This window comes from Lynx canadensis, chromosome F1, assembly GCF_007474595.2.
Source record: "Lynx canadensis isolate LIC74 chromosome F1, mLynCan4.pri.v2, whole genome shotgun sequence".
Taxonomy (NCBI): domain Eukaryota; kingdom Metazoa; phylum Chordata; class Mammalia; order Carnivora; family Felidae; genus Lynx; species Lynx canadensis.
Window position 1 is genome coordinate 17,922,296 of NC_044319.2, and position 26,360 is coordinate 17,948,655.

General features: G+C 42.0%; 1 protein-coding gene across 8 annotated transcripts in view; it reads right to left on the minus strand.

Annotated features, from left to right (window-relative positions):
* Nucleotides 1-23,474, minus strand: part of COP1 (COP1 E3 ubiquitin ligase) — a 281,667-nt gene extending 258,193 nt beyond the window's left edge. For 6 of the 8 annotated variants that reach the window (XR_003965751.1, XM_030301696.1, XM_030301694.1 and 3 more), the window contains exon 1: nucleotides 4,036-4,554. Coding sequence is in view for 6 of the 8 variants with exons in the window: in XM_030301696.1 (XP_030157556.1) it covers nucleotides 4,036-4,436 (401 nt within the window). In the remaining 2 variants the exon portion in view is untranslated. Of the gene's footprint in view, nucleotides 1-4,035; nucleotides 4,625-23,208 lie in introns of those variants that run through there. The other 2 variants (XM_030301693.1, XM_030301697.1) reach the window with 2 other exon arrangements.
* Nucleotides 23,475-26,360: the final 2,886 nt, after the last annotated feature.

Consider the following 26,360-nt stretch of genomic DNA (forward strand, 5'->3'; position numbering starts at 1 on the left):
GAAATTCTCTCTCCCTCTCTCTCTGCCCCTACCCCATTTGTGCTTTTTAATCTTACAATAAAAAAAAAAAATAACTTAAAAAAAATTCTCTACAACTTAATACTTTCAATCCTTTGTATGAAAAAAACATTTACATGAAAACCATAAATTCCTAAAATGTTCATCAATTGTGCAATTAAATGTAAACTTACTTTCAAATATGATAGAAGTCAAGAGAATCCAATGTGTGTTACTGAAAATCAGGCATTTGATTTTAAATCAACTGTTCTCAAAAAAGGGGAAAGATAGGTTATTATCACCTAGGTAGCTTTTGCAAATTACACTACCACTCAAGCCTCCAATTCTAGTATGTCCTCTTGGGACGTGGGCAGGAGGAGAGAATGGTCAGGGATAAACAATATATCTCCTGTGATTATGAAACAGCTGTTTCCCTCCAACCTACCACATTTAAGAATCAGGAGGCTAGGGGTGCCTGGCTGGCTCAATTGGTGGAGTATGCAACTCTTAATCTCGGGATTGTAAATTCAAACCCCGAGTTGGGTGCAGAGATTTCCTTAAAAATAAAATCTTGGGGCGCCTGGGTGGCGCAGTCGGTTAAGCGTCCGACTTCAGCCAGGTCACGATCTCGCGGTCCGTGAGTTCGAGCCCCGCGTCGGGCTCTGGGCTGATGGCTCAGAGCCTGGAGCCTGTTTCCGATTCTGTGTCTCCCTCTCTCTCTGCCCCTCCCCCGTTCATGCTCTGTCTCTCTCTGTCCCAAAAATAAATAAAAAAATAAAAAAAAATAAAAAACGTTGAAAAAAAATAAAATCTTTAAAAAAAGGGGGGGGGAGTAGCATAGGCTAAAAAATACAAATAATGCACTAAATTGAGAACTGGGAGATCTGAGTTCTCATTTTACCCATAGTTGACCAATCTGAAACAAAATTACTTCTCTGTACCTCAACGGGAATACAATTATATTAGTATTATAGCAAAACTGGAAGTCATCTATAACTTCACAGAATTGTTTTAAGGATAAAATGAAATGTGAAGTATAAACATGGGTTTTAAAATCTGATGATTAGGGAATTATCACCATTATTCAAGCTTTAGCTTCATTTAAATGGAAAAGCATAAAGTAATTTCAGTTGGTTCCGTTTGACCTTGAGGCATATAAGACAAGAACAACCACCCAAAGCCAATTAGAAATGAAAAAGATTCCTTGGCCCCCGCCTAATCCTAATCCCTTTCTTCTACCCCAAAAGGCTGGCCAAACCAAATCTAGCTTGAGAATTGGGAAGATAGATTCCTATTAATGAATTCTTCTGAATATTCAACCCCACCAAAAAAGAAATAATGGACTAATGAGATTCTTAGAAAATGAAATATTCACAATTTTTTAAAATGTTTCATTTATTTTTAAGACAGAGAGAGACAGAGCATGAGTGGGGATGGGGCAGAGAGAGAGGGAAACACAGACAGAATCCAAAGCAGGCTCCGAGCTGTCAGCACAGAGGACACAGGGCTTGAACTCACAAACCGTAAGATCATGACCTGAGCCAAACTGACTGAGCCACCCAACTGACTGAGCCACCCAAGTGCCCCAGAAATATTCACAATTTTTTTTTAATTTTTTTTTTTAACGTTTATTTTTGAGAGAGACAGGAGAGAGACAGAGCATGAATGGGGGAGGGTCAGAGAGAGGGAGACACAGAATCTGAAACAGGCTCCAGGCTCTGAGCTGTCAGCACAGAGCCCGACGCGGGGCTCGAACTCACAGACCGCAAGATCATGACCTGAGCCGAAGTCGGCCGCTTAACCGACTGAGCCACCCAGGCGCCCCTCACAATTTTTAACTAAAGACTTTCACTGGGTACTTCCAGGTTAGGACTTGGGAAAATAGACTGAAATTGTTAAAAAGTAGGTGACTAACAAAAATTTTAATAATCTTACCTCCCCAAGACCCCGCAAAGAAAAAAAAAAAAATCAATGCCAGCTGTTTATACTACTCTATGGCTCTCCAACTCCCTACAAAATGGCCAATAGTAAGTACAATGCAACCCATGTGGTGCCTTGCAGACATTGTGTGCCAAATAAGTATCTTGAATGAACGATGGATTCCTTTATTTCTCACATATTCTATGTGAATGCTATATGAATGCTGACATATTTGTTTTCTTTCAGCCTTCTGAAAATTAAAATGCCAATGATGGCTAAAAGGACAAATCTGAAAATGCTCATTTTGCTTCATTAGCTTATACTTCATCATATGGCACTCTCAACTGGATACAAACACCTCTTAGACCCAATCACAAACTGGTTATTTATAAATAACAGTCACAATTACAGCCAAGTTTCAATGAAAAATGAATGAATTCTGAATCCAGAATAATTTAAGAACAAAGCAAAAATACGAATGAAGACATTTCTTCATTCTTTGGGGTGCCTGCGCGGGTCAGTCGGTTAAGCATCCGAATTCGGCCAAGGTCACAATCTCACTGTTCGTGAGTTCAAGCCCATCATCCGGCTCTCTGCTGTCAGCACGGGACCCACTCTGGATCCACTGTCCCCCCTCTCTCTCTGCCCTCCCCCACTTGCACTGAGTCTCTCTCAAAATAAATAAGCAAATTTTTAAAAGAAGAAAGAAAGGGGTGTCTGGGTGGCTCAGTCAGTTAAAAAGCGGACTTTTGGTATCAGCTCAGGGCATGATCTCACTGTTCATGAGTTCAAGCCCCACACAGGGCTCTGTGCTGACAGCGAGGAGCCTGCTTGGAATTCTCTCTCTCTCTCTCTCTCTCTCTCTCTCTCTCTCCCTCCCTCCCTCCCCTCCCCTCTCCCCTGTCCCTCCCTTCCTCCCTCTCTCTCTCAGAATAAATAAAATTTTTAAAGAAAATACATTGAAAAAAAAGGAAAAAAAAGAACTACACCTAAGTCTAATCAATGTATTTCCTACAGTTCCAACTTCTAGCCCTATCTTATTTAATGACAACAATTCACATCATCCTCAACCCTGAAGTAAATCAACTTCCCCTACAATGACAGTGCAGGCCAACTTCCCACATCACTAATATATGAAGTCTATCAACAATTTCCTCCAGAGGAAAAGCATAAAATCCTGCCAGTTCTCACTTAGCTAAAAGCAATTCCTTTCTCATAATCCTACCATTTGGATTGGGTTCTGGATACCAAACCCAATGAAAATCCCAAAACGCTTTCAGTAAAACAATCAACTCCATCTCTCGCTTAATAAGGATAACCCATCTATGTCAAGTATCAAAACTGAATGCTACTGTGTGTCATTCAAGATGCCAACTACGATGCCAAAATGTGTAATACCTGGCGTTTCTCAAAACAGAAGTTCCAGTACACTATAGTGTTATACAAATCTAATACAGTTACATCTGACACACGGATAATATTTAATAGATGTGATTCCCTTTTTCAAGACATTCAGTGACAAGTGGAATTTTTTGTGAACAGACTTCATGACCACAGTAGCCTTCACTGCAGATTTAAAAGTGGTCTACCCTTTGAAGTGGGAGGATACTCACGCACAGGAGAGATATTTACATGAAATACTACTTCTCCTTAAAATACTCACAACCCATGTCTAGAGCACCATCTACCATACTTTCAATAAGCAAATTTTGACCAACTCCACCATGGGAAACTTAACTCTCTCCCTTTACGAGTTTAATTCACTCCAACAAGCAAAACGGACCGACAGGGTGTCTAACTCACCAGATAGCCATAAAATCCAAGGCCCAACTTTCTCCTTTTACGCACAACCATTTATTTGACCTTCCTTCTCGCCCCCTCTTATTTATTCCCTCAACTCCCCTCACTTCCTCCCCTCCAGCACCGTCCTCTATACTACCCGTACCCTCCCAGCCCCCGGGACTACCAAGCTTTCTTCCCCCCATCAACCACCAGCCTCAAGGTCTGCAGGCACCGCCAAGGCACCAACCACAGACCACCCTCCCACCGGACCCCACCAGCCCAAACAAGAGAAACTCCGCATCCAGCGAAAGGGAGGGCAATGCTCTTCAAACTCACCACACGAAGTCGTTGCTTTTGTCCTCGTAGGAGTTGATGAGCCCGTTGCACAGCGGGGGAAGGAGAGGTCGCTTCCTGCTGCCGCTGCCGAGGCTGGAGCTGCTCCCTCCTACGCCGGCGCTGGGCCTGGCCGCGCAGCTGAGCCGAGACTGGCCGGCGGACACCGCCCCGCCGCCGCTGCCGGACACGGCGGCCGCCACCAGCACAGGCCGCGCCGGGCCCCCGAGGCCGCCCGAGCCCGCGGCCTGGGCCGCCCCGCCGGACGCCGCCGCCGCGGCCGCCGCGGAAGGGGGCGACGGGGAAGAGGACAAGGACGAGGAGGCGGAAGTCACCGAGGAGGCCGCCGAGGAGCCAGGGCTGGTCCCGGCGGAGCCCGACCCGGCCTGGCGGCTCCCAGACATCGTGACTCCCCCCACCTCCGGCCGGGCGCTCAGAGAAGAGGGACCGCGACCCGCCGCCGCCTCCCTCCGCTCAGCCTCAGTGCATCCTGAGGCCGCGCGCCGCGCCGGGAGGTGGGGCTGAGGAACAATAAAGTTGGCTTTTTCAAGGCTGGCACCCGGCAGCGTCCGACGGGAGGGGGCGGAGGAACCTAAAAGCGGAGGAGAAACCACTACCGCTGTCGAGACCGCCGCCGCCGCCGCCGCCACCACCGCGGGCCCCGCAGCAGCCAACCCGGGCGCGCCGAAGGCCGGCCGTGCGCGCACACGAGAGGCGGAAGGGGCGGGAGCGGCGGCGGAGACGACTCCGCGGACCGCTCGGACGCGCGCAGCGCGCTCCCGGCGGCGGTCTAGCAAAGCCGGTCGGGCTCCTCGGCAGCTATTGCAGCTCGTGACGAATGGAGGGCAGGCTGTCCTAAAGGGTGAAAGGACTGCGGAGAGAGGAATGAATGGTAGGGTGGCCAAATGGTTTGGAAGCGAGGGGGAGAGAGAAGTGCGCTCGAAGCTACTGCGCAGGCGCTCTGGTCGCCGACCCTCTTAGTGGCCCGGGGGTCTCTGCTCCACACTCGGAACGGCGCCGGCGCGGAGTCGCTGCACCACGCCTGTTGGCGGAGAGCCGCATTCCTGAACCTGAAGAGGGAGCGGTCGCTGTGGCCGTCGCCCGAGAGGCGGGCGGTGTGACCCAGTGGCGAGGGCCCGGCAGGTGCTTCCGAGTCGCGGTTTGAAGGCTCTGTAGACTGACTGGGACGCAAGGAAAAAACCCAGAAGCCCTGAGCTGTTGAAAAGAGCACTGGACTGAGAGTCAAGGAGTCCGGGTTCTGCTGTTAAACTATTTCACAGTATCGTGAGGAATAAAGTAACGTGAAGTCAGTGAACCGTGCTTTGTAAATTGCAAACGTGGTGGCAAATATTACCAATTTTATTCGACAATGCTCTCTTGTACTTTGAAAAATTATTTACGAAATTAAGCATAACAATAATGGGAAAACATTTAATCTGAACACAGCTCAGTTAAGAACCTCCATTTAATGTGGATCTGATATAATTATCACAAAACAAAGAAACCTGGCGGTTAATAACACGAAAAAATGTGCGATTTCTGGTAGCTTTTTGGAATATCGAAAATTAACTACAGATTTTCATTTGCTATCTTGAGAACCCCAAGATTCTGAGGCATGCAAATTAGAAACAACTGGGTGATTTTCAGTATCCTTTCCAACTCTGTCATCCTTTGCTTCTTAGAGGGAAAGATCCCAGATATAATTCTGTCCTGTGTATTGAAGACCATAGGGGCTGCTGGGGCCTTTCCCTAGGTACCTTTAACCATGCTGAAGGGGCAGAACTAAAGAAGGGCCTAGATGAAAGCCCAGCAACAAGACCTAGCCATTCATCCCAGCAGTGTTCCATCATAAGGCTGTCATCCTCCTCAGCTCTGCCATGGCTGCTTACATCCTGTCCCTAGCTCAGAATAGTGATACACGAATGAACTTACCAGATTTACAAGAACCACCCTCCTTGTATTAACAAATGCATTACCAAACCCCTTGTTTAACTTGGCTTTCCAAACCCAACTGAAAGGTGAAGACTTACTCCTTAGCAAAGATATTTACACCCTAATTTGTGCTCCTAGGATGTTTGTTTGCACTTATAATATTGTATTTTAGTGGTTTATATAGGATTCTTCTCTACTAGATTATCAGCTTCAGCTTTGTATCCCCAGCATGTGACATACTTGGCCCATGGTAGGTGCTTATTAAATATTTCTTAGGGTAGCTCAGTTGGTTGAGCATCCAACTCGATTTCGGCTCAAGTCACGATCTCACAGTTGGTGAGATGGACCCCCAACTCCAGGTCGTTACTGCTTGGGATTCTGTTTTCCTCTCTCTCTCTTTCTCTCTCTCTCTCTCTCTACCCCTCCCCCACAAGCACGCTCTGTCTCAAAATGTTTATTTATTAACATTTTTTTAAAAAATTGTTTTATTTTTTTAATGTTTATTTTTGACAGAGAGACAGAGCATTAGTGGGGAAGGGGCAGAGAGAGAGGGAGACACAGAATCGGGAAGCAGGCTCCAGGCTCTGAGCTGTCAGCACAGAGCCCAATGCCGGGCTTGAACTCACAGACTGTGGGGGCACCTGGGTGGGTGGCTCAGTCGGTTAAGCGTCCCACTTCAGCTCAGGTCATGATCTCACGCTCCGTGAGTTCGAGCCCCACATCGGGCTCTGGGCCGATGGCTCAGAGCCTGGAGCCTGCTTCCGATTCTGTGTCTCCCTCTCCCTCTGCCCCTCCCCCATTCATGCTCTGTCTCTCTCTGTCTCAAAAATAAATAAACTTAAAAAAAAAAAAAAGAACTCACAGACTTGAGATCATGACCTGAGCCGAAGTCAGATGCTCAACCGACTGAGCCACCCAGGCGCCCCAAAATATTTCTTGACTAACAAATAAGTAAAGCAGTTGATCTCATTTTTAGTTTAATTATTTGCTTAAAGTGTGCTTTAGTTTTTCCAACTAAATTGTAAGCTCCATTAAAGAAAGGACTGTATTGGTTCTTACGAATGAATGCATAAAAGAAGAATGTAAAGAATCTGATGAATATTTGTTGAATATTTTCTATACATTGGCCTGGACTAGGCAAGGAAGAGATAAAGAAGCATATAAAACATTGTCCCTGCATTCAGGAAGCTTAAGGAATAATTGAAGAATTAGAAAAATACATAAAAAGATAAGTAATGTTGGAGGGGAGGGTCTGGGAGAGTTGGGGCGGGGGGAGGATAAGTAATGTTACCAAAGAGCACATACTAAATGCTCGATGAGTAAAGCAGAGAATAACAGTTTGAGCAGAAACAAACGTAAATGCTAAGGGCCAGCCATGTTGGGGGGTGGGGCTGATAGGCCTTTAAGAGAAAAGTATGACTTGCTCAGTCAGAAAGTGTAAAGCCATGAGCCCAGAAAATAAATAAGTAAAACTGCTTACATCAAATTCAGACATCTATTTCATTGGGGGGAATGATTATTCAGAAGTTCATCTGAGGCCCACTTTGGAAAATAACCTATAAGCACTCGGAAACAATGAAAGCATTACAAGGGGGTTAAATATATTCAAGGTGTTGCTTTGAAGATTAAGTTTTCAGCACATTAATCTTTCAGAAGAGGTGGGAGATTAGGAGCAAAGAAACTAATTAGGAAAAAATGATGGCGTCCAAACATAAGTGATGAGATTGTAGATTAAGGTGCTGACAAGAAAAATAAGGGAGTATTCTGAGAAAAAAAAAAGAAAAGAAAAGGAAAAACTGTAGGATTAAGTTACTCTCTGTAAAAGAATCTTTAGATACCTGAGGGCATAACCCAGGGTCTTGTTCATCACTGTCTTTTCCAGTGCTTGGCACAAAGGCCAATAAATTGATTAAGTAAAAAATGATGGAATACAAAGAGGAATGACTCCAAAGATGTGTCCAGGGATAATAACATGATGACAGCATCGGAGATGGCCAGTGAATGCTTTAGTTTGTGTTGAGGAAGTAAGACGAAAATATATTCAAGTCAGCATATCCAGGCAGTGACCAAAAATTCAGGTGAAGGCACAGGAGAAAGTTTAGGGCATGAAAACTAAAAATTGCAGGTTCCTGAGGTTCTGACTGTAGGTCTGGGGTAAGGTCTATGAATATGCATTATTACCAGCACCCCGGTAAACCGAATCCCTTGAGAAACACTGTGATTGATATTGTAGGGAATGTAAGAAGTATGTAAAATGGTTTCTTCCTTCCAGGTAGCTTACTTACTGAGAGAACAAAAGTGGTATGACCCCAACTGAGAAGTCTCCTAGGAAGAAATCATCCGTGCTTAGTATTACCTCTTTGGAACCTAGCTTCAGTAAAATCTAAATGTGCAAAAGGAAGCTGAGGGGAGAGAGGATGTCATGCAATAGAATTTCCCTTTTATATCAGTTAAATGTATGCAGACTATTCTGAAAGTACACAGTCCTTAGTAGTTTCCACTGGCAAGTTGTTCTGGAAAAGCAGAAGAGAAAAGAGGAAGCATGGCAAAACATACATACACACACACACACACACACACACACACACACGGAAGTCAGACAACTCAGGAAAAGAAACAAATAGAAGACAAAAAAATATATGATAAATGAAAGTAAATGTAAAATAAAAACTAAGCCCTTAATAATTGAAAGAATTCCATCGTGTTGTTAAATATTAATATTAATATTGTCAAAAATGACAAGACAAAATCCAAAGTCTTTTATGAAAATACCGTTACTGAAGTAAAATCTAATGGAGTTTCGATGGAATGGAATTACCAAGAAGATTGAACTTCCCAGACACATTTGTAAAGTGACTTATACAAATATGATAGGGAAATAGGCAGCTGGTTTCTACCTCCAGCTTGTCCTACCCTTTGGTAACCAATTTCTCAAAAAGATCCTTTCTAAAAAGCTTTACCTACCTGAGTCACCTGAAGACTTTCCTACTTGTTAGCCCTATTTGCTGTCCAACCAAATCTCTAAATGAATAATAGCGTCCTGTTTTTTTTTTTTTAATTTAATGGTGTTACCCTGTTTTAAAAAAAATGTGAAATAAACACGGTATTAAAAAGCTAAAGTTGGGGCACCTGGGTGGCTCAGTCGGTTGAGCGTCTGACTTTGGCTCAGGTCACAATCTCACAGTTCGTGAGTTCAAGCCCCGCGTCGGGCTCTGTGCTGACAGCTCGGAGCCTGGAGCCTGCTTCGGATTCTGTGTCTCCCTCTCTGACTGCTCCTCCCCCTCTCACGCTCTGTCTCTCTCTCCTTCAAAAATAAATAAACATAAAAAAAATAAAAATAAATAAAAAAACAAAAAGCTAGAGTTGGTGGGGAAGGAGAAATATATTTTTTTGTCAGTGTGAATGTACAGGAAAGAAATAGAAAAGTTCCTGTAATACAATAGTATGATAATGCATCTGGAAGAAAATAATCTACAAGCTACTGGTAAAATGAAAAGCTCCAATTTATACATTAAAAACCAGAGGTAGACGGTTACCTATGGAGAACTATAATTTCTCAAGAGTTACTGTTTGCAGACAATCTCCTTTCTAAAAATGTCTATCACACTGATTTCATTGCTAGAATTGCATTGTTAGCTCTTATTCTCTTCTCCCAGTGTTCCCATGTAAAATTACAAGCACTGTTCAAAGAAGGTAAATGAATAGTGCTAATACCTTGGTAAGTCAGTCATCGTATTAAAAGAAGTTAATTTCCTTTATTAAGGCACTCCTTTGGCAAGCTACTGCTGGCAATTTTAGTCAAAGCAGTTGTAAAATAGGCCAATCAGACATATTGTAACAATGAAAGATTATAGGTGGAGCTGTGAATGTAAATGCAAGTTACCAAATAGGTTTAGTCAGTTTCAAAAAAAAAATTGCCAAGACTGGGAGAAAACAACATTGACTAGAAAAACATTTGCTCATTCTGTATATAGCAATATGTACATATTTTATGAATATGTGGGCAGGTTTAGATGCACTTGAATGTAATAAACCAAAACAAACTGATGTCTAATGAATTCAAAGGAGAACAAGTGGTGTCATCATTAGGTGGAGCCCAAGTAATAAAGGATAAAAGAAAAAAAAAAAACACCTCCTGTTGAAAATGGAAACAAATAACCTCGCAAATCTTTTGCTCCATGGATTTGATCACCCATGCATGCGATGTGGCATAACTAAACAATCTGGGAAAGTGTATATAGCTAGAATCAAGAAATGTTTAAAACAGTAACCTGTTCACTGTAATTTGCAACAAAACTCCTTCCTAGCGTGTGATATTTCTTCCTGCCTAGTGCCCCGGGCATTCCGCTGTAATAGCGGGTGAGTCATACCATGCGTGACTCCTCCTGCAATGCTCACTCCTATCAGCCACTAAATTCTGTTAAGAAACTGCAAATGCTAAAGAAGCACTGAAGTGTGAACTTATGTAAACAACCTACAATGAAGAGTGAATAGTATTTGGTTATAATATAATTATAATTGGATTTATATCAGGTTGCAAGAGAAGTTACTTTGGGAAGCCTATTAACCCTTGAAGGTGATGTCAAATAAAACAAGGATTCCTTTTTTTTTTTTTTTTGAGAGAGAGAGAGAAAGAGAGCTAGGAAAGAGAGATCGAGTGAGGAAGGCGCAGAAAGAGGGGAAGCACGGAGAGAGAGAGAATCCCAGGCAGGCTCCTTGCTGTCAGCGCAGAGCCCAGTTTGGGGCTCTATCTCACAAACCATGAGATCATGACCTGGGCCAAAATCAAGAGTCAGGCGCTTAACCAACTGAGCCACCCAGGCGCCCCAACAAGGATTACTTCTGACATGTTTCCTCTTTTTTTTTTTTTAATGTTTATTTTTATTTGAGAGAGAGAGAGAGAGAGAGAGAGAGAGTCCCCGCGCGCAAGTTGGGGAGGGGCAGAGAGAGAGGGAGACAGAATCCAAAGCAGGCTCCAAGCTCTGAGCTGTCAGAGCTCTCATTACAAACCTTGAGATCATGACCTGAGCTGAATGAAGTCAGACGCTTAACTGACTGAGCCACCCAGGCGCCCCTGACATTTCCTCCTCTTATTTCCTGAGTCCATATGGTAATTCTTATCTTTTCAATTCGTTTTACTCAGATAACAACGGGTATTTCTTTTCTCACCCTGTTGAGCCCTCCCACACACAGCCTCAGGCATCTACCATCACACCAGTTCATAAACTGTATTTGCACTTATCAATTTATTGTGAGACAGTAGAAACTCACCTTCAGTTGGGAAAAATTAAGTCAGCAGTAAAGCTGCTGGCCCAAATCCTGGCACCCCACCCTATGTTCAAAAATCGAGGGTTGCTGAATCTGGGTGATCTCTGACAATGGTTCAACTGATATAAGAGCATATATTAGTTTTGAGTCATTAAACCAAAGTCCTAAGTAAAAACTACACCATTCTTCCTCCTTCCTTCCTTCATTGTATGATACTACATCATTCTCAAATACTTGGTTTGTACCAAGATGTAACCGATGTTGATAATATGTCTGAAGACATTATAAGCTGAATCCCATATTAAAAATCAAATTCAGTCTTGGTATCTGCTGCAGTGTCAGTAGAAGTGTATTACTTTTCCCTTGCTGCCATAACAAATTACCACAAGTTTAGCGGCTCAAAACAACAGAATTTAGGCTTGCCGATTTCACTGCCAAGTCTCACAAGACTGAAATCAAGCAAAGCCGTTTTCCTTTCTGGAGGCTCTGGGGGATAATCTGCGTCTAGGCTCCTTCGGGTTGTTGGCAGAATTAAATTTTATGTGGTCATAGGACTGAGGTCATAGGCCTGTTTCCTTCCTGGCTGTCGGCTCAGAGCTATTCTCAGCTTCCATTCACCTGCATTCCTTGGCATATGGCCCCTTACCTTTCTTACCAGCAACAGTGGATCAAGTCCTTCTCACACTGTATCTCTCTGACTCTTCTGCCTTCCTCCTCCACATTTTAAGGGCTTATGTGATTAAACTGGACCAACCCAAATAATCCAGGATAATCTCTCTAAAAGTCAGCAAATTCCACCTGCAAAATCTCAATGCCTTGTAACATAACATTGACCCAGTTCCAGGGATTAGGGCATGGACATCTTTGGCAGGCCTTTAATCTGCCTACTATATGCAGTATAGACTACATATTGCTCAATGAATACTTCTTGGTTGATTAGGCGACATGAAGTACTACCTGGCTTATCTACACAGGTAAGAATTTGCTTCTTCCAAAGAACCACTTTATAAGATAATGATTCCTTTGAATGTTCTCTTTAGAGAAACAGAATACTGAGAAAATCTGTTCCTCTTCTTGTGTGAATCATCTCAGCTTCTGACATTAAGTGGACCAGTTGCCTTCATTTAGTACACTTATTAAATATTGATTGACTTAACATATCAATACAAATTTATACTGACTGATAAATTTAAGTACCCACTCTAGACATCATTACTGAACATTTCTTTGTATATCATGGCAGAACAATGCACCTGCTTCCTTGATAGGAATTTTTTTCCATGATTTTTTTTATACTTAGAGCATATTTATATTGCAAGAGATTCTTTAACCTGAGAAGTGAGACAGAAAAATCCGGGGAGCTTTGAAATTTGGTTTGTTGAGCCAGCATGTCATTTATTCCTCCTATTCTACTCTACAAATGAATACAGAAATAGAACTTACGACCAAAATGAAAAACTTGTGATTGCTAGTTCAAGATGGCAGACTGAGATCACACATTTACCTCTTCTCTTTCTGAAAATGCCTTGAAAAGGAAATGAATGAGATCTCTAAAGGAATAAATTCTTTTTTTTTTTAATTTTTTTTTCAACGTTTATTTATTTTTGGGACAGAGAGAGACAGAGCATGAACGGGGGAGGGGCAGAGAGAGAGGGAGACACAGAATCGGAAACAGGCTCCAGGCTCCGAGCCATCAGCCCAGAGCCCGACGCGGGGCTCGAACTCACGGACCGCGAGATCGTGACCTGGCTGAAGTCGGACGCTTAACCGACTGCGCCACCCAGGCGCCCTAAAGGAATAAATTCTTAACAGCACCATAAAACAGAATGGAAGACCAATAGTGAACCAGAAAATTGGGGGAGTTTCTCAAATATATATGTATATTTGTATCTATATGTACATAAGTATATACTGTATATAACAGATGGTAATTAACTAATATATGCAGTTATACTATGATAGGATATATATATATATAATATAGATTTTATGATATATGTGTATATCATAATAGACCAATGAAGAATCTAGAGTAGACAAGGTCATTTCCAAAGTATATTCAGGCTAAAGTTACTGGAGAGCAACAAAGCCTTTTTTTCCCAATAGAGCCTCAAGCATGATGAAGCCTTCTAGCACTAGTTATGATAATTAATTAAAAGACTACCTGTGGAACAGTTGGTCTAAGTACATACAGATGGTACAGTAAAACTACAAATGGCTCATTAAATCAGTTATGGTTCCTTTGGTTGTTCCCTCCACTCCTACTTGAATAACTATGATAATTCTAGAACTAATACATGCCAGTGGCAGGTGGGCACCGACTCCCCCCCCCACTCCCGCCCTGAACATGTATGCATTTATCAGATCAAAACCAGGACCTCTGTGGTTAAGCCCTCCCCCATTCAGCTATACCTAAAAAGGCTAGCAGTGATAAGATTTGTCTCTAACCTAAAGACCAGGAAAATCTCTCAAAGAAAGTGAATCCTCTAGATAAGCAGGCTCTTATTATAGGTAAAGCATACCGTTGAGAGAAAGGCTGAATAAACCCTTAGATAACATGGAATCACATAATGGACAGGGGAGTAGTGGAAAGAAGGAGGAAGATGGAAATTCAGCCTTCGCCCAGTACCCTCAAGAATGAAGCCCTCCTTCCTCCAGCAGTTGTGGAAGTGCCCAGCTTTACATGCTTCCTTCCACATCCATACACCCTGAGGGGATAGCTTATTGCTAAGTGGCAGAAGCCAGTCTGAAAGGCTATATACTGTATAATTCTAACAATATGACATTTGGGAAAAAGCAAAATGTAGAGACAGTAAACATATCAGTGATTTCCAGGAATTCAGGGAAGAGGGAAGGAGGGATAAATAGGTGGAGCATAGGGGACTTCCAGGCCAGTGCAACTATTCCAAGTGATACTATAATGGTTGACACATAGCATTATACCTATATCAAAACCCACAGAACTGTACAACACTAAAATTGAGCCCTAATGTAAACTATAGGCTTTAGTTAGTACTAGTGTGTTAATATTCCATTCATCCATTATAACAAATGTACCACATTAATGCAGTATGTTAATAATAGGAGAAACTGTTGGTGGGGGTGGAGGGGGGGGAGATAGGGAAGTTCTATGTACTCTCTGCTCTATGTGTCTTTAAATCTAAAACTGCTCTAAATAATGAAGCCTATGAATTAAAAAAAAAAAAAAATACGGGCTCTTGGGTGGTTCTGTTGGTTAAGCATCTGACTTCAGCTCAGGTCATGATCTCACAGTTGGTGAGTTCGAGCCCCTCTGTGTTGACAGCTCAGAGCCTGGAGCCTGCTTGGGATTCTGTGTCTCCCCCTCTCTTTGCTCCTCCCCTGCTTGGGCTCTGTCTCTCTCTCTCAAAAAACAATAAACATTAAAAAAATAAAAATAAAAATAGGGGCGCCTGGGTGGTTCAGTCAGTTAAGTGTCTGACTTCAGCTCAGGTCTTGATCTCACAGTTCATGGGTTCGAGCCCTGTGAGGGGCTCTGTGCTGGAGCCTTCTTTGAATTCTCTGTGTGTGTGGATCTCTCTCTCTGCCCCTCCCTGTCTGCTCCCATTCTCTCTCTCTCTCTTTCAAAAATAAACATTAAAAATTTTTTGAAAAATAAAAATAAATACATGAAAATTTAAAAAACAAAATAATGTGTTAGCTAACATGAATTTAAATTTTTAAAAAATGAAATGAATTTTCAGAGGTTTAAGGAATAGATTATGGATAACTAAAGGGAAAAAATAGACAAATGTTAAAGAAAAATTCCCAGATCAGAATAAAAAATTCCCAATCATTATAATATTATTCATGACAGATCAGTATTGAGACAGTAAGATCAGACTACCTAACAAGTGCCAAACAAGAATATTAAAAAAATATTTTACCAGTGAAATTTCAAATCATCAAGGATAGAAAGAAAGTACTAAATTTTTTCCTCTTTTTTTTTTTTAAAAGATTTTATTTTTAAGTTATCTCTGTACCCTAAGTGGGGCTCAAACTCGCAACCACAAGATCAAGAGTCATCTGCTCTACTGGCTGAGCCAGCTAGGTGCCCCAAGAAAATACCAAATTATTGTCAATATATAGGAAGATAAGTATTACTTTAAAATAATGAGAATCAGGGGTGCCTATGTGGCTCTATTCAAGGAGCATGTGACTCTTGACCTCAGAGTCATGAGTTCAAGCCCCATTTTGGGTGTAGAGATTACTTACATAAATAAATTTTAAAATAATGAGAATCAGATTGGCACTGGATATTGCTATGGACTGAATGCTTGTGTCCTTCCAAAGTTCCTATGTTGAAATCCTAACCCCCAGTGTGATGATATTAGGAGGCAGATTTGGGGAGGTGATTAGGTCAGCCCTCATAAATGGAATTAGTGCCCTTACAAGAGACAAAAGAGCTTACTGCCTCTCTCTCCCTCCTCACTGTCACATGAAGATACAAGGAGAAGACAGCCATCTACAAACCATGAAGTGGGCTTTCACCAGATACTAAATCTACAAGTACCTTGATCTTGGACTTCCCAGCCTTCAGAGCTCAGAGAAGTAAATGTTGTTTAAGCCACCCAGTCTATGGCAATGAGTTGTGGTAGCCCAAGCCGGCTAAGACAGATGTGTTGTAAGCAACACTAGATGCTATTAGAAAAAAAATGCCTACCAAGTTCTGAGGGAAAACTATTTTAAGCCTAAAATTCTAAAACCAAAGTATGAGTCAAGTGTGAGGGCAAAACAAAGATATTTTCAGACATAAAAGTGCTTGAAATGCTTACTACCTGTAGTGGATACTGATGGTGCCCAACCCAATTCCTTTTACCTGGCCAGGTCACCTGGCTGTTGAGTATTGGCTGCGAATGGCTCACAACACAGCCTTGTTTTCTGGAGGGTGCCCTGCTGTAGCTGGGAGCCACCTTCCCAACTGGCTTCTATCCTTCCACCCGTCTCCCACACCGGGAGCCAATGACCAATCACTGACACAAGCTGAACAAAACTCCAGCCTCCAGGGACCAACCTTGCAGTGTACATGGTGCTCCTTGGCTCCCCAGAAAACTAGACTGAAATGAGTTGCCAGCTGAAACCTCATTCTCACCTTGTTTTCTTCCCCTACCCTATCCTGCTTCCCTCCCTCCCCTTCTCCTGAGAGAAAACCCTCATTAAATCATTTTCATAAGACTTCCCATCTCAGGCTCTGCTTCTAGGGAACACAACCTACCACCCTACACATTCCCCAAAAAAGTTGGCTTAAGAATGAACTCCAGGGGCGCCTGGGTGGCTCAGTCAGTTAGGCGTCCACCTTCAGCTCAGGTCATGATCGCACAGTTTGTGAGTTTGAGCCCCGCGTTGGGCTCTGTGCTGACAGCTCAGAGCCTGGAGACTGCTTTGGATTCTCTGTCTCTCTCTCTCTCTGCCCCTCCCCACTTGTGCTCTCGCTCTCTCTCTCTCTCTCTCTCTTGAAAATAAATAAATGTAAAAAACTTAAGAATGAACTCCAATTGGGGCGCTTGGGTGTCTTAGTTGGTTAAGTGTCTGACTCTTGATTTCGGCTCAGGTCATGGATACAGCCCCAGGTCAGGCTCTGCACTGACAGCACAGAGTCTGCTTGGGATTCTCTCTCTCTCCCTCTCTCTTTGCTTCTCCCCTGTATGTGTGCTCTCTCTCTCTCTCAAAATAAATAGATAAACTTAAAAAAAAAAAAAAGAATCCAAGGGACTTCCACTTCTGACCAATATGGAGTAACATGGACTAAATTTACCCTCTCACAAGAAACCACTAAAAAACTAGGCTCACTGTGTGAGACAATGCTTTCATTTTTTTATTTTTTTATTTTTATTTTAATTTTTTAAATTTTTTGTAACGTTTATTTATTTTTGAGACAGAGAGAGAGAGAGCATGAACAGGGAAGGGTCAGAGAAAGAGGGAGACACAGAATCTGAAACAGGCTCCAGGCTCTGAGCTGTCAGCACAGAGCCCGACGCGGGGTTCGAACCCACGGACCGCGAGATCATGACCTGAGCCAAAGTCGGACACTTAACCGACTGAGCCACCCAGGCACCCCTGCTTTCATTTTTTTTAATGTTTATTTTTTTATTTTTAAGAGGGAGGGAACATGAGTGGGGGAGGTGCAGAGATGGAGGGAACAGAGGGTCTGAAGTAGGCTCCATGCCGACAGCAGAGAGCCCAATGCAGGGCTCAAACTCACAAACCATCAAATCATGACCTGAGCTGAAGTCAGACACTCACCCAACTGAGCCACCCAGGTGCCCCTAAAACAATGCTTTTAGACATTGGATATTGAGTAGCGTAGAGCAGTGGTCCCCAAGAAATGGGAAATAAATGAGGTGAACCCTAAAATTATCCCAGCTTACTGCCTGAAGAACATCTCCAGTCCACTCTACAGAGAGGGGACCCAGGCAGCACCAGAGGGTGGTTCTCAGTTGAGGAAATGTAAGTGGGAGTCGGAGTGGCTGAGAATCCAGTGGCTAGAGTTTTCAGGGCAGTGCTGCAGAAAGGAAAAAACTAGATGAAAAGATCTAAAAAGTATCAGGGTGGCTCAGTCCATTTAGCGGCCACCTCTTGATTTCCACTCAGGTCATGATCCTAGGGTCATGGTATCGAGCCCTGCATCAGACTTCAGGCTGAGTGTGGAGCCTGCTTGGGATATTCTCTCTCTCTCTCTGTCTCTCTCTCTCTCTCTCTCTCTCTCTCTGTCTCTCTCTCTCCCTCCTCGGCCCCTCTTCCCCTCTTACATGCTCTCTCTCTAAAATAAAAATAAATTTAAAAATCTCTTAAAAAAAAAAAGAGAAAGAATATCTTCTTTAAGTCTTCAACTGAATACTGATTCATGCCTGTACGTGAGGAAAATGCCTGAGATTGGGTAAGAACCACCCAAAGGAGCAAGATTGGAATCACTCCCAAAGTCTGCACGGAGCCAGGAGGAGACATTGCAACTAGTGCAAATTACTCTGGCTAATTCACCAGAATTTCATCATGGTCTTCAATTCTAGCAAGTGCTGAAAAAATAAAAATAACAAGACATAAAATATGGAGAACAAACAGAGGGTTGCTGGAGGGGTTGGGGGGGATTGGATAGGCTAAATGGGTAAGGAGCACTAAGGAATCTACTCCTGAAATCATTGTTGCACCATATGCTAACTAACTTGGATGTAAATTAAACAATAAATAAATTAATTAATTAAAAAAATAACAAGACATACAAATATTACACAAAGAGGCAGTGCTATCATTATTCAATAAATAGTGCTGGAAACATTGTTCATTTAGAAAAATTGTAAATTAAACCCCCGGTTTGTGCCATGCAAAAAAATATATATTCCAAATAAAGTTTTAAATATAAAAGAATAAGGGGTGCCTCAGTGGCTCAGTCAGTTAAGCAGCCGACATCCGTTCAGGTCATGATCTCATGGTTCCTGAGTTTGAGGATCTGCACTGACAGTGCAGAACCTGCTTGGGATTCTGTCTCTCTCTGTCCCTCCCCCACGTGTGTGTGTGTGTGTGTGTGTGTGTGTGTGTGCACGCTCTCTCAAAATAAATAAACTTAAAAAATTATATATATATATAAAATAATAATTATCAAGTAATAGGTAGGATTTCTGAGCGTTCATATTGAGCCTGACATAATCTTTTCCAAAACATTATGGAATAAGTATACTAGAACATTTGGGTTATAGTGAAGAGGGTTGTAGGTTTTGGAGTAAGACTCTGATATCTGTGTCATTCCCCACCTCCAGCCCTCACTCTCTTCTAGTATTAAAACCTGAGATCATGTCCTTTATTCTTGTCTCTTTTGTTTGCCACTCTAAGGGCCTCTTCAAACTGAGTAATGTTTTGTTTTTTTAATTCTTGGAAATTAATCTTCACAGTTCATTATATTATTTCACCTTATAATTCCTCCTTTTTCTTTCCTTCTCGATTTCAATTAATTGGTTTTGGCACTTTTATTTTTCTTCACTCTACCTCTTATCTATATACATATACATATATAGTTTACATGTTGTTATATATATCTACAATTTATATATTTATAGTATTATCTATATATTAATATTCTCCTTCATTTTTTACTTTCAAGTAGAGCTCCTCCATCTAATTATCTTTCACTAATTTTCATTCATCTGTTATTCTATTATTATACGTTTCCTACCGAATAGTTCCACTTTTTTGTTTTTTAAATAATTTTTGGTTCCAGGGGTGCCTGGATGGCTCACTCAGTAGGGCATGTGACTTTTGATCTTGGGGTTGTGAGTTCGAGCTCCAAGTTGGGGATTGAAATTACTTAATAAATGGAAGTAAAATTAAAATAATAATAATAATAACTTTTGGTTCCTAATAGACATAAGATTAGCAGGTGATATCCAATCATAACTTAATTACTAATCTGTAGAAGATTCAGTGTGTCAGTCTTTCTCTGTTCTTCAGGAATAACATTTATTCATTCAACAAACATTTATTAGATACTTGCTGTGTATTAACCACTGTATCAAGTTCTGGAGACACGGTAGTTACACAAGCTTCCTTCCTTCATAAGCTTTATGTGCTAATAAATATATTAAGTCAGTAGATAAATTCTGTGAAACACAGTTGACTGATGGAAATGATGTTTTGATTAAATTGATCAAAACCATCTCTAATGAAACTAATATTTGATCAGAGACCTGAATGAAAAAAGGAAGTGGGCCAGGGAACAGCCAAGGAAGATCATTCTAGGCAGAAATTATCACAGCATGTGCAAAGGCCCTTTGTAGGGGGAACGCTTAATAGTCGAAACTCAAAAAAAACAGTGTGCTAAAACAGTATGTCGGGGGGGGGGGATATAAAGTTAGAAAGGTGGTGTTATGGGCTAAATTGTATCCCCTACCATTCATATGTTGAAGTCCTAACCCCTAATCCTTCAGAATGCAACTACATTTGGAGATAGGGTCTTTATAGAGGTGACTAAGTTCAAATTAAGGCCTTTAAGGTAAGCTGTAATTCAATCTGACCAGTGTACTTGTAAGTAGAGAAATGTGGACAACAGAGAGATGCCAGGAGCATGTACAGAGGAAGGAGCATGTGAGGACACAGCAAGAAGGTGACCATCTGGAAGCCAAGAAGGTAGACCTGAGGAGAAACCAATGCAGTCAACAACCTGATCTCAGACTTCCAACTCCTAGAACCATGCAAAAATAAATACCTGTTGTTTAAGCCACCTAGTCTGGGGGGCGCCTGGGTGGCTTGGTTGGTTAAGCGTCCAACTTTGGCTCAGGTCATGATTTCATGGCTTGAGAGTTCAAGTCCTGCATCCAGGTCTGTGCTCACAGCTCTCCCTGCCTCTCTCCTGCTTGCACTCTGTCTGTCTGTCTCTCTCTCTCAAAAATAAACATTAAGACAAAATTTAAGCCACCTAGTCTATAGTATTTTGTTATAGTAGCACTCGCAAACTAATACAGGTAGCCAGGAACCATTTTTAACAGTAGCTGTTACAATTGTAACTGAGATTTTATTCACAGAAACTATGCAAGATTACATGTTCTTGTTTTAATGGTGTACTTGATGAGACTTTCTTGAGAATAACATTAAGACTCTGTACAGATCAAGGGAAGACTACCCTAACATATGCCACTTTGGCATATTGATCATTTTAAATAAAAGTCACTTAAGAGATGACTTATACAAAAAGGACACTCAGACCCTTCATCCTTCTGAAGGCAGGAAATGAATTTCCCATGTGAAAGTTACCCTCCCTGTACCAGGAGGTAAAGAGACATCCTTCTCACCAGAGATGAGAAATTTAGAGCTCAGAAGGTTGTATAAATAACTCTTGTTACTTTTTTTTAAGAAGTTTTATTTAAAGATTTTATTTTAAAGTAATCTCTACACCTAATGTGGGGGCTTGAACTTACAACCCTGAGATCAAGAGTCACATGCCAGACAGGTGCCCCAACTCTTCTTACTTTTTACTAATTTACTACCCCAGCCCAAATTCTGTTTAGAATTCCTTAACTGAAACTCCCCAAAGTAAGTTTTTTTTAATCCTGTCAATTCCTCACAGATTTATTGTTTCTTTGGCTGAGAAGTATAAAAACTGCTGCCTTGGTAATTTCTTTGGGTCTCCATTTCATTATGTGGCCTCTGTGTGCACATAATAAAACTTTGGGTTTTTTTTTTCCTGTTAATCAGTCTCATGTAAATTTAACAGTTTTTCATCTAGCTGGAAGACCTTGAGGATAGAGAAGCACTTTTCTTTCCTTTCAACTCACAGGTTGTTTCCATTTTTTTCCCCATGAGGAAAGAAAACATAATCAATAGTGTGATGAGAATTATTAAGAGTTTGGCTAAAGGTCCAGAAATAATCACTGAGAACAAAAAAATAGACATATTTAACAATAAGAACAATAAAAATGCAACTCCCACTTGTCAAAAAAAAAAAAGAATGAAAGAAAGAAAGAAAAAGGTCAACATAAAAAGGTAAATCATAAACTGTGGGTAAATTTTTGCAGTAAATAAGAACGACAAAACATAGGCCCTCTGTAATCTATAGTAATTGTGGTTTTAAAAAAAAATTAATGTTTATTTCAAGAGAGAGACAGAGACAGTGTGTGTGTGTGTGTGTGTGTGTGTGCGCGCGCGCGCGCGCGTGAGCCCAGGAGGGGCACAGAGAGAGGTAGAGAGAGAATCCCAAGTAGGCTCTGTGCTGTAAAGGCAGAGTCCAATGAGGGACTGGGGGCTCGAACTCACAAATGGTGGGATCATGACCTGAGCTGAAATCAAGAGTTAGATGCTTAATGGCCTGAGCTACCCAGGCGCCCCAGTGATTGCATTTTGAATGCCACCATCTATTTACCTTACCTCTGGTGACACATGGAGAGCTGTGCCCTTTCTCATTTCTCATTTTCAGTCCACGTGGTTCTGGAAAGAACCAAACCCCAAAACTCCAAATTTAACATATAATCCAGACTTAAACCATTCAGTGAATCACATTCATAAGCCCTTACCCACACCTCCAACCAGAATGATTGGTTTAGGAATGGACAAATTATTCAAGAAAGAGGAGCTTTTGCTGGGACATCTAGAAAGGAGAGGTTTTTTTTTTTGTTTTGTTTTGGTTTTTTATTGGCTATGAAGCTAACTAGGTCATAGGGACTGAAACTGTTGCCACCATAATGGTACCATCTTGTTACCATGTGGAAACCAAGAATGAGTCCGACACAGAGGAAAGCAGTATTAACACGTGGAGAGATGAAATTCTGACCACATCATTTCAGCCCTGAATCCAGCCATATCTGATATTAGCACCAACCCCAAGTATTTAGTTACACAGGCAGTAAATCCCTTACTGCTGTCATTGCTCTTGGCATTGTAATTATCAATATCTTTCAACAAGATTGTCAGGTTCTTAATTGTAATGACTGTTCTGGTCTAGTCCTAGCATCTGGCAAAGTGCCTAGTATATAAAGGGCAAGGTACATATATTTTTGCTAAATGGATACTGAATTAAGATGCTGTCATATTTTAAAGATGCCTTAAAGACTAATCCAACTTCCCCTGTGATTCTGACTTTTCACAACATCATGAAGATATTTTCTAGTCCAAGGTGAATGCATGACTCACACAGAACTCACTAATACCCTCTTAGTATCACGACTCCATATTTTTGGTGGGTGATAAATTTTATACACTTCCAAACACCCCCATAGCAACTAAAGTTTCAAAAATACACTCAAAATCGTATTTTTATCCTCATCAGCTCATATACTATTTATCATCTCAGATCGGAAGCCCCAGTAGCAATCTACTTCGGAAGTCCTGGTTTGCCTTCCTCCTACTCAGGAAGGAACAAAATCTCCAGAGTGACATTGTTCCTTTGCTCATTCTTTCCTTCACGTGTTCACTGTATCATTAATCTATGGCTACTTATCAAATGCCCATAAACTTAGAGGCTTAAAAAATATCACTTACTGAGTTCTTCGCCCTATGGGTTAGCAGTTTCCTCTGAGCTCCACTGGGCAGTTAGCTCTTCATGTCTCAATTGGACTGCCTCATGCGCCTGCTGAATTGGCTGGGAGCCAGCTGTTCTATGATGACTTTCGCTGGGACACCACAGTCTGCTCCATGTACTGTCGTATCACTCTATCCTGAACATTAACTCAAGGTAAACCATAAAACATAAAACCCGTATGTTCAGGATGTCACAAGGTAGGCAATACCAAGAGAAATTACTCATAAGACTGGAATAAAAATCAAATCTGGGTTTAATGAAGAAGAGACCGTATTCAAAGCATTATTGCAAGAGAGGGGAAAGGGTTATTGCAAGCGGGGGAGGGGCGATTATAGCAACAGGAAGAAGGCTTTGACCACAAGGTGTGCAAGCAACACGCAAGACTTAAGCAAAAGGGAAGAGTAAACAAAGCTAAAAAGAACTAGGCGTGGGGAAGTGGGGTGAATGGGTGGTGTGAAACGTAATTATTGCAAACCTCACTAAAGTGGCATTAGGAGGTTTCAACCACACCAATAGTAGTTAATCGCAGCCCCAATAGGAAGAGATGGACTTGACTTTAGGACTTGACCCTACGTAGATTTCATCTTGCATGTGGATACTACTCTACCGTTCCAGCCGGAGGAAGAGAAGCTTTCCTCCCCAATCCCCTCTTCTCCATAACAGTTCAGCCAATGAGGAGCCACCACACATTGAACTTCCGGTTTACTCCAATGGGGGCTGAGTTTATAACAGCCTTTCCAACTTACCCCTTTTCTCCTTGCAAAAGGGTGCCTCTCCGGGCGGCTAGCTGGCTCAATCTGAAGAGTATGCGACTCTTGAGCTAGGGATCCTGGGTTTGAGCCCCATGTGGGGTGTAAAAATTACTTACGTAAGAAAAAAAATTAATAAAAAAAAAGCCTGCCTCTCTTTTATTCCCCAGACTTGGGTAAGATTTTGCTGTAGCTTGTTTGTCTCAGATTTCATTCTCTTTTATTCCCCAATAACCCCATCTTTGGCTGGTGAAGTAACCTGCAGTTTAAGGTTAACGGTGGCATATCCAAGTAGTAGATGAGAGAATATTTTATTTTACCCTGATGCCCGGGTGTTCTCAGGGGAATGTATACTGCTCAGGTTGAGGATGGGCTAAAGTTTAGGGGCCTGAGGTAAGGAGACAGATTAACAGAAAAAAAAATTTTTTTAATGTTTATTTTATTTTTGAGAGAGAGAACGAGGGAGGGAGGGACACAGAGAGAGGGAGACAGAGAACCCGAAGCAGGCTCCACGCTGATACCAGACAGCCCTACCCAGGACTCGAACTCATTAACCATGAGATCATGACCTGAGCCAAAGTCAGCCGCTTAACTGACTGAGCCACCCAAGTGCCCCACACACACACCAATTTTTTTTAAATGATGTTTTAGTTACTTAATGGGAGCCCCTCAAAAATATAAGACTCAAAGCCTAGAAGATTGAGGCTTATAGACCACCCTGAGCTAAAGAGAGGCTTAGGGGCTTGGGGCTTCAAAAAAATGGGAAGGCAATTCACAGAAGTTGAGAAAAACTGGTAAACAAAGGTTGCCTGGCCAGGAAGGTAATAGCTCTCTTCCTGTAAACAGGCCCCCTTTCTCATGTAAATTTACTTTACAAATGTAGATTTCTCTTACAAATGGGTAATTTCGGTTTTCAGAGCTTCTGCAGGGTCTATAGTTTCTTAAAAATAATCAGTTCAAAATAATCCTTCTGCCAAAGAGGCATATTTTGGGGTGGCTTATTATGCTACTCTTCAAATTGCTAAGTTGTTTTTATTATAATAAATCTTAAAAAGCCCTATCTCTTAGGAATGGATAAGTATAAAAGAGCCTGGAGGAAAGGTGATCCCTCATTCTGGTAGGAAAAAGACGTGCACGTCAGCAAAGATATGATTACTTCATACTTTCCAAAGGAAAAGGGCAGGAAGGCTAACTTTTCCCAATTTACATGAAGTTAACTGAAGAATTTTTGGTTGTTAGGAGGGAATAATTTTTAAATGTGGACATCCTGATGGCAGTAGGCAGAAAGAGAATGAACGGAGATGTTCTATTAATATCAAGGGAACGTGTGTGGGTGTCTGTGGTACAGCAGTGACTTAAATCACTGCTAACTTGGGAAGCAGGGGCTATGGCGTGAGTTTGGTGCAGGTCAGGGCCTTGGTCACAGCATGCTGGTTAAGCCTGGGGCCCAGTAGTCCTTGCCACAGCTTGGAAGCCATGGTTCCTTGCCAGGAGAGACAAGCCCAGGGGGTCTCAGGCTGCTGCCTTCCCCCACTTCGCTGAACACTCAGCGTCTGCAGCAGAGGTGGAAGTCTCAGAGAAGCAAGCACTGTTCCTAACCCCAGCTCAAGAGCTCGGGCTCAGAAATTTTGCTTAGAGAAGTAGTCCATAGAAGTTTATTCCTAATCTCATCATCGGGAGGACATGGAAGCTCCCAGTTTCCAAAAGAACGGACTTTGTTCTTTTTTTTTTTTTAAGTTTTTATTTATTTATTTATTTAGAGAGAGAGAGACAAAGAGAGTCAGTGGGAGAGGGGCAGAGAGAGAGAGAGAGAGAGAGAGGGAAAGAGACTCCCAAGCAGGCTCAATGTTGTCAGTGCAGAGCCCAATGTGGGGCTCGAACCCGCGAACCCATTAGATCATAACCTGAGCCAAACCAAGAGTCAGCGCTTAACCAACCGAGTCACCCAGGTACTTCCGAACAGACTTGATTCTTACAACTTGCAGAAGTTCAAGCCTAAGGACCTGAACCATGGAGATTGTGGTGAAAGGCAATTGGAAAGAGATTCCTGCCTTTAATGTAGACACAGACTAGACCGTTGGCTGGCTAGTTTGTGAGAGAGATCGAAGGAATAGGACAACGGGGAGGAATTCTCTTTGAGTCAGAAAATATATCAAACACTAACTTCAAAAACTATTCCTTTAAAGGAGACACCATTTTGGGGCACCTGGGTGGCTCAGTAGGTTAAGCGTCTGACTCTTGATCTCACCTTAGGTCATGATCTCACAGTTGGTGAGGTAAAGCCCCATATTGGGCTCTGTGCTGATGATGTGTAACCCGCTTGGGATTCTGTCTCTCCTCTTTCTCTCTGCCCCTCCCTGGCT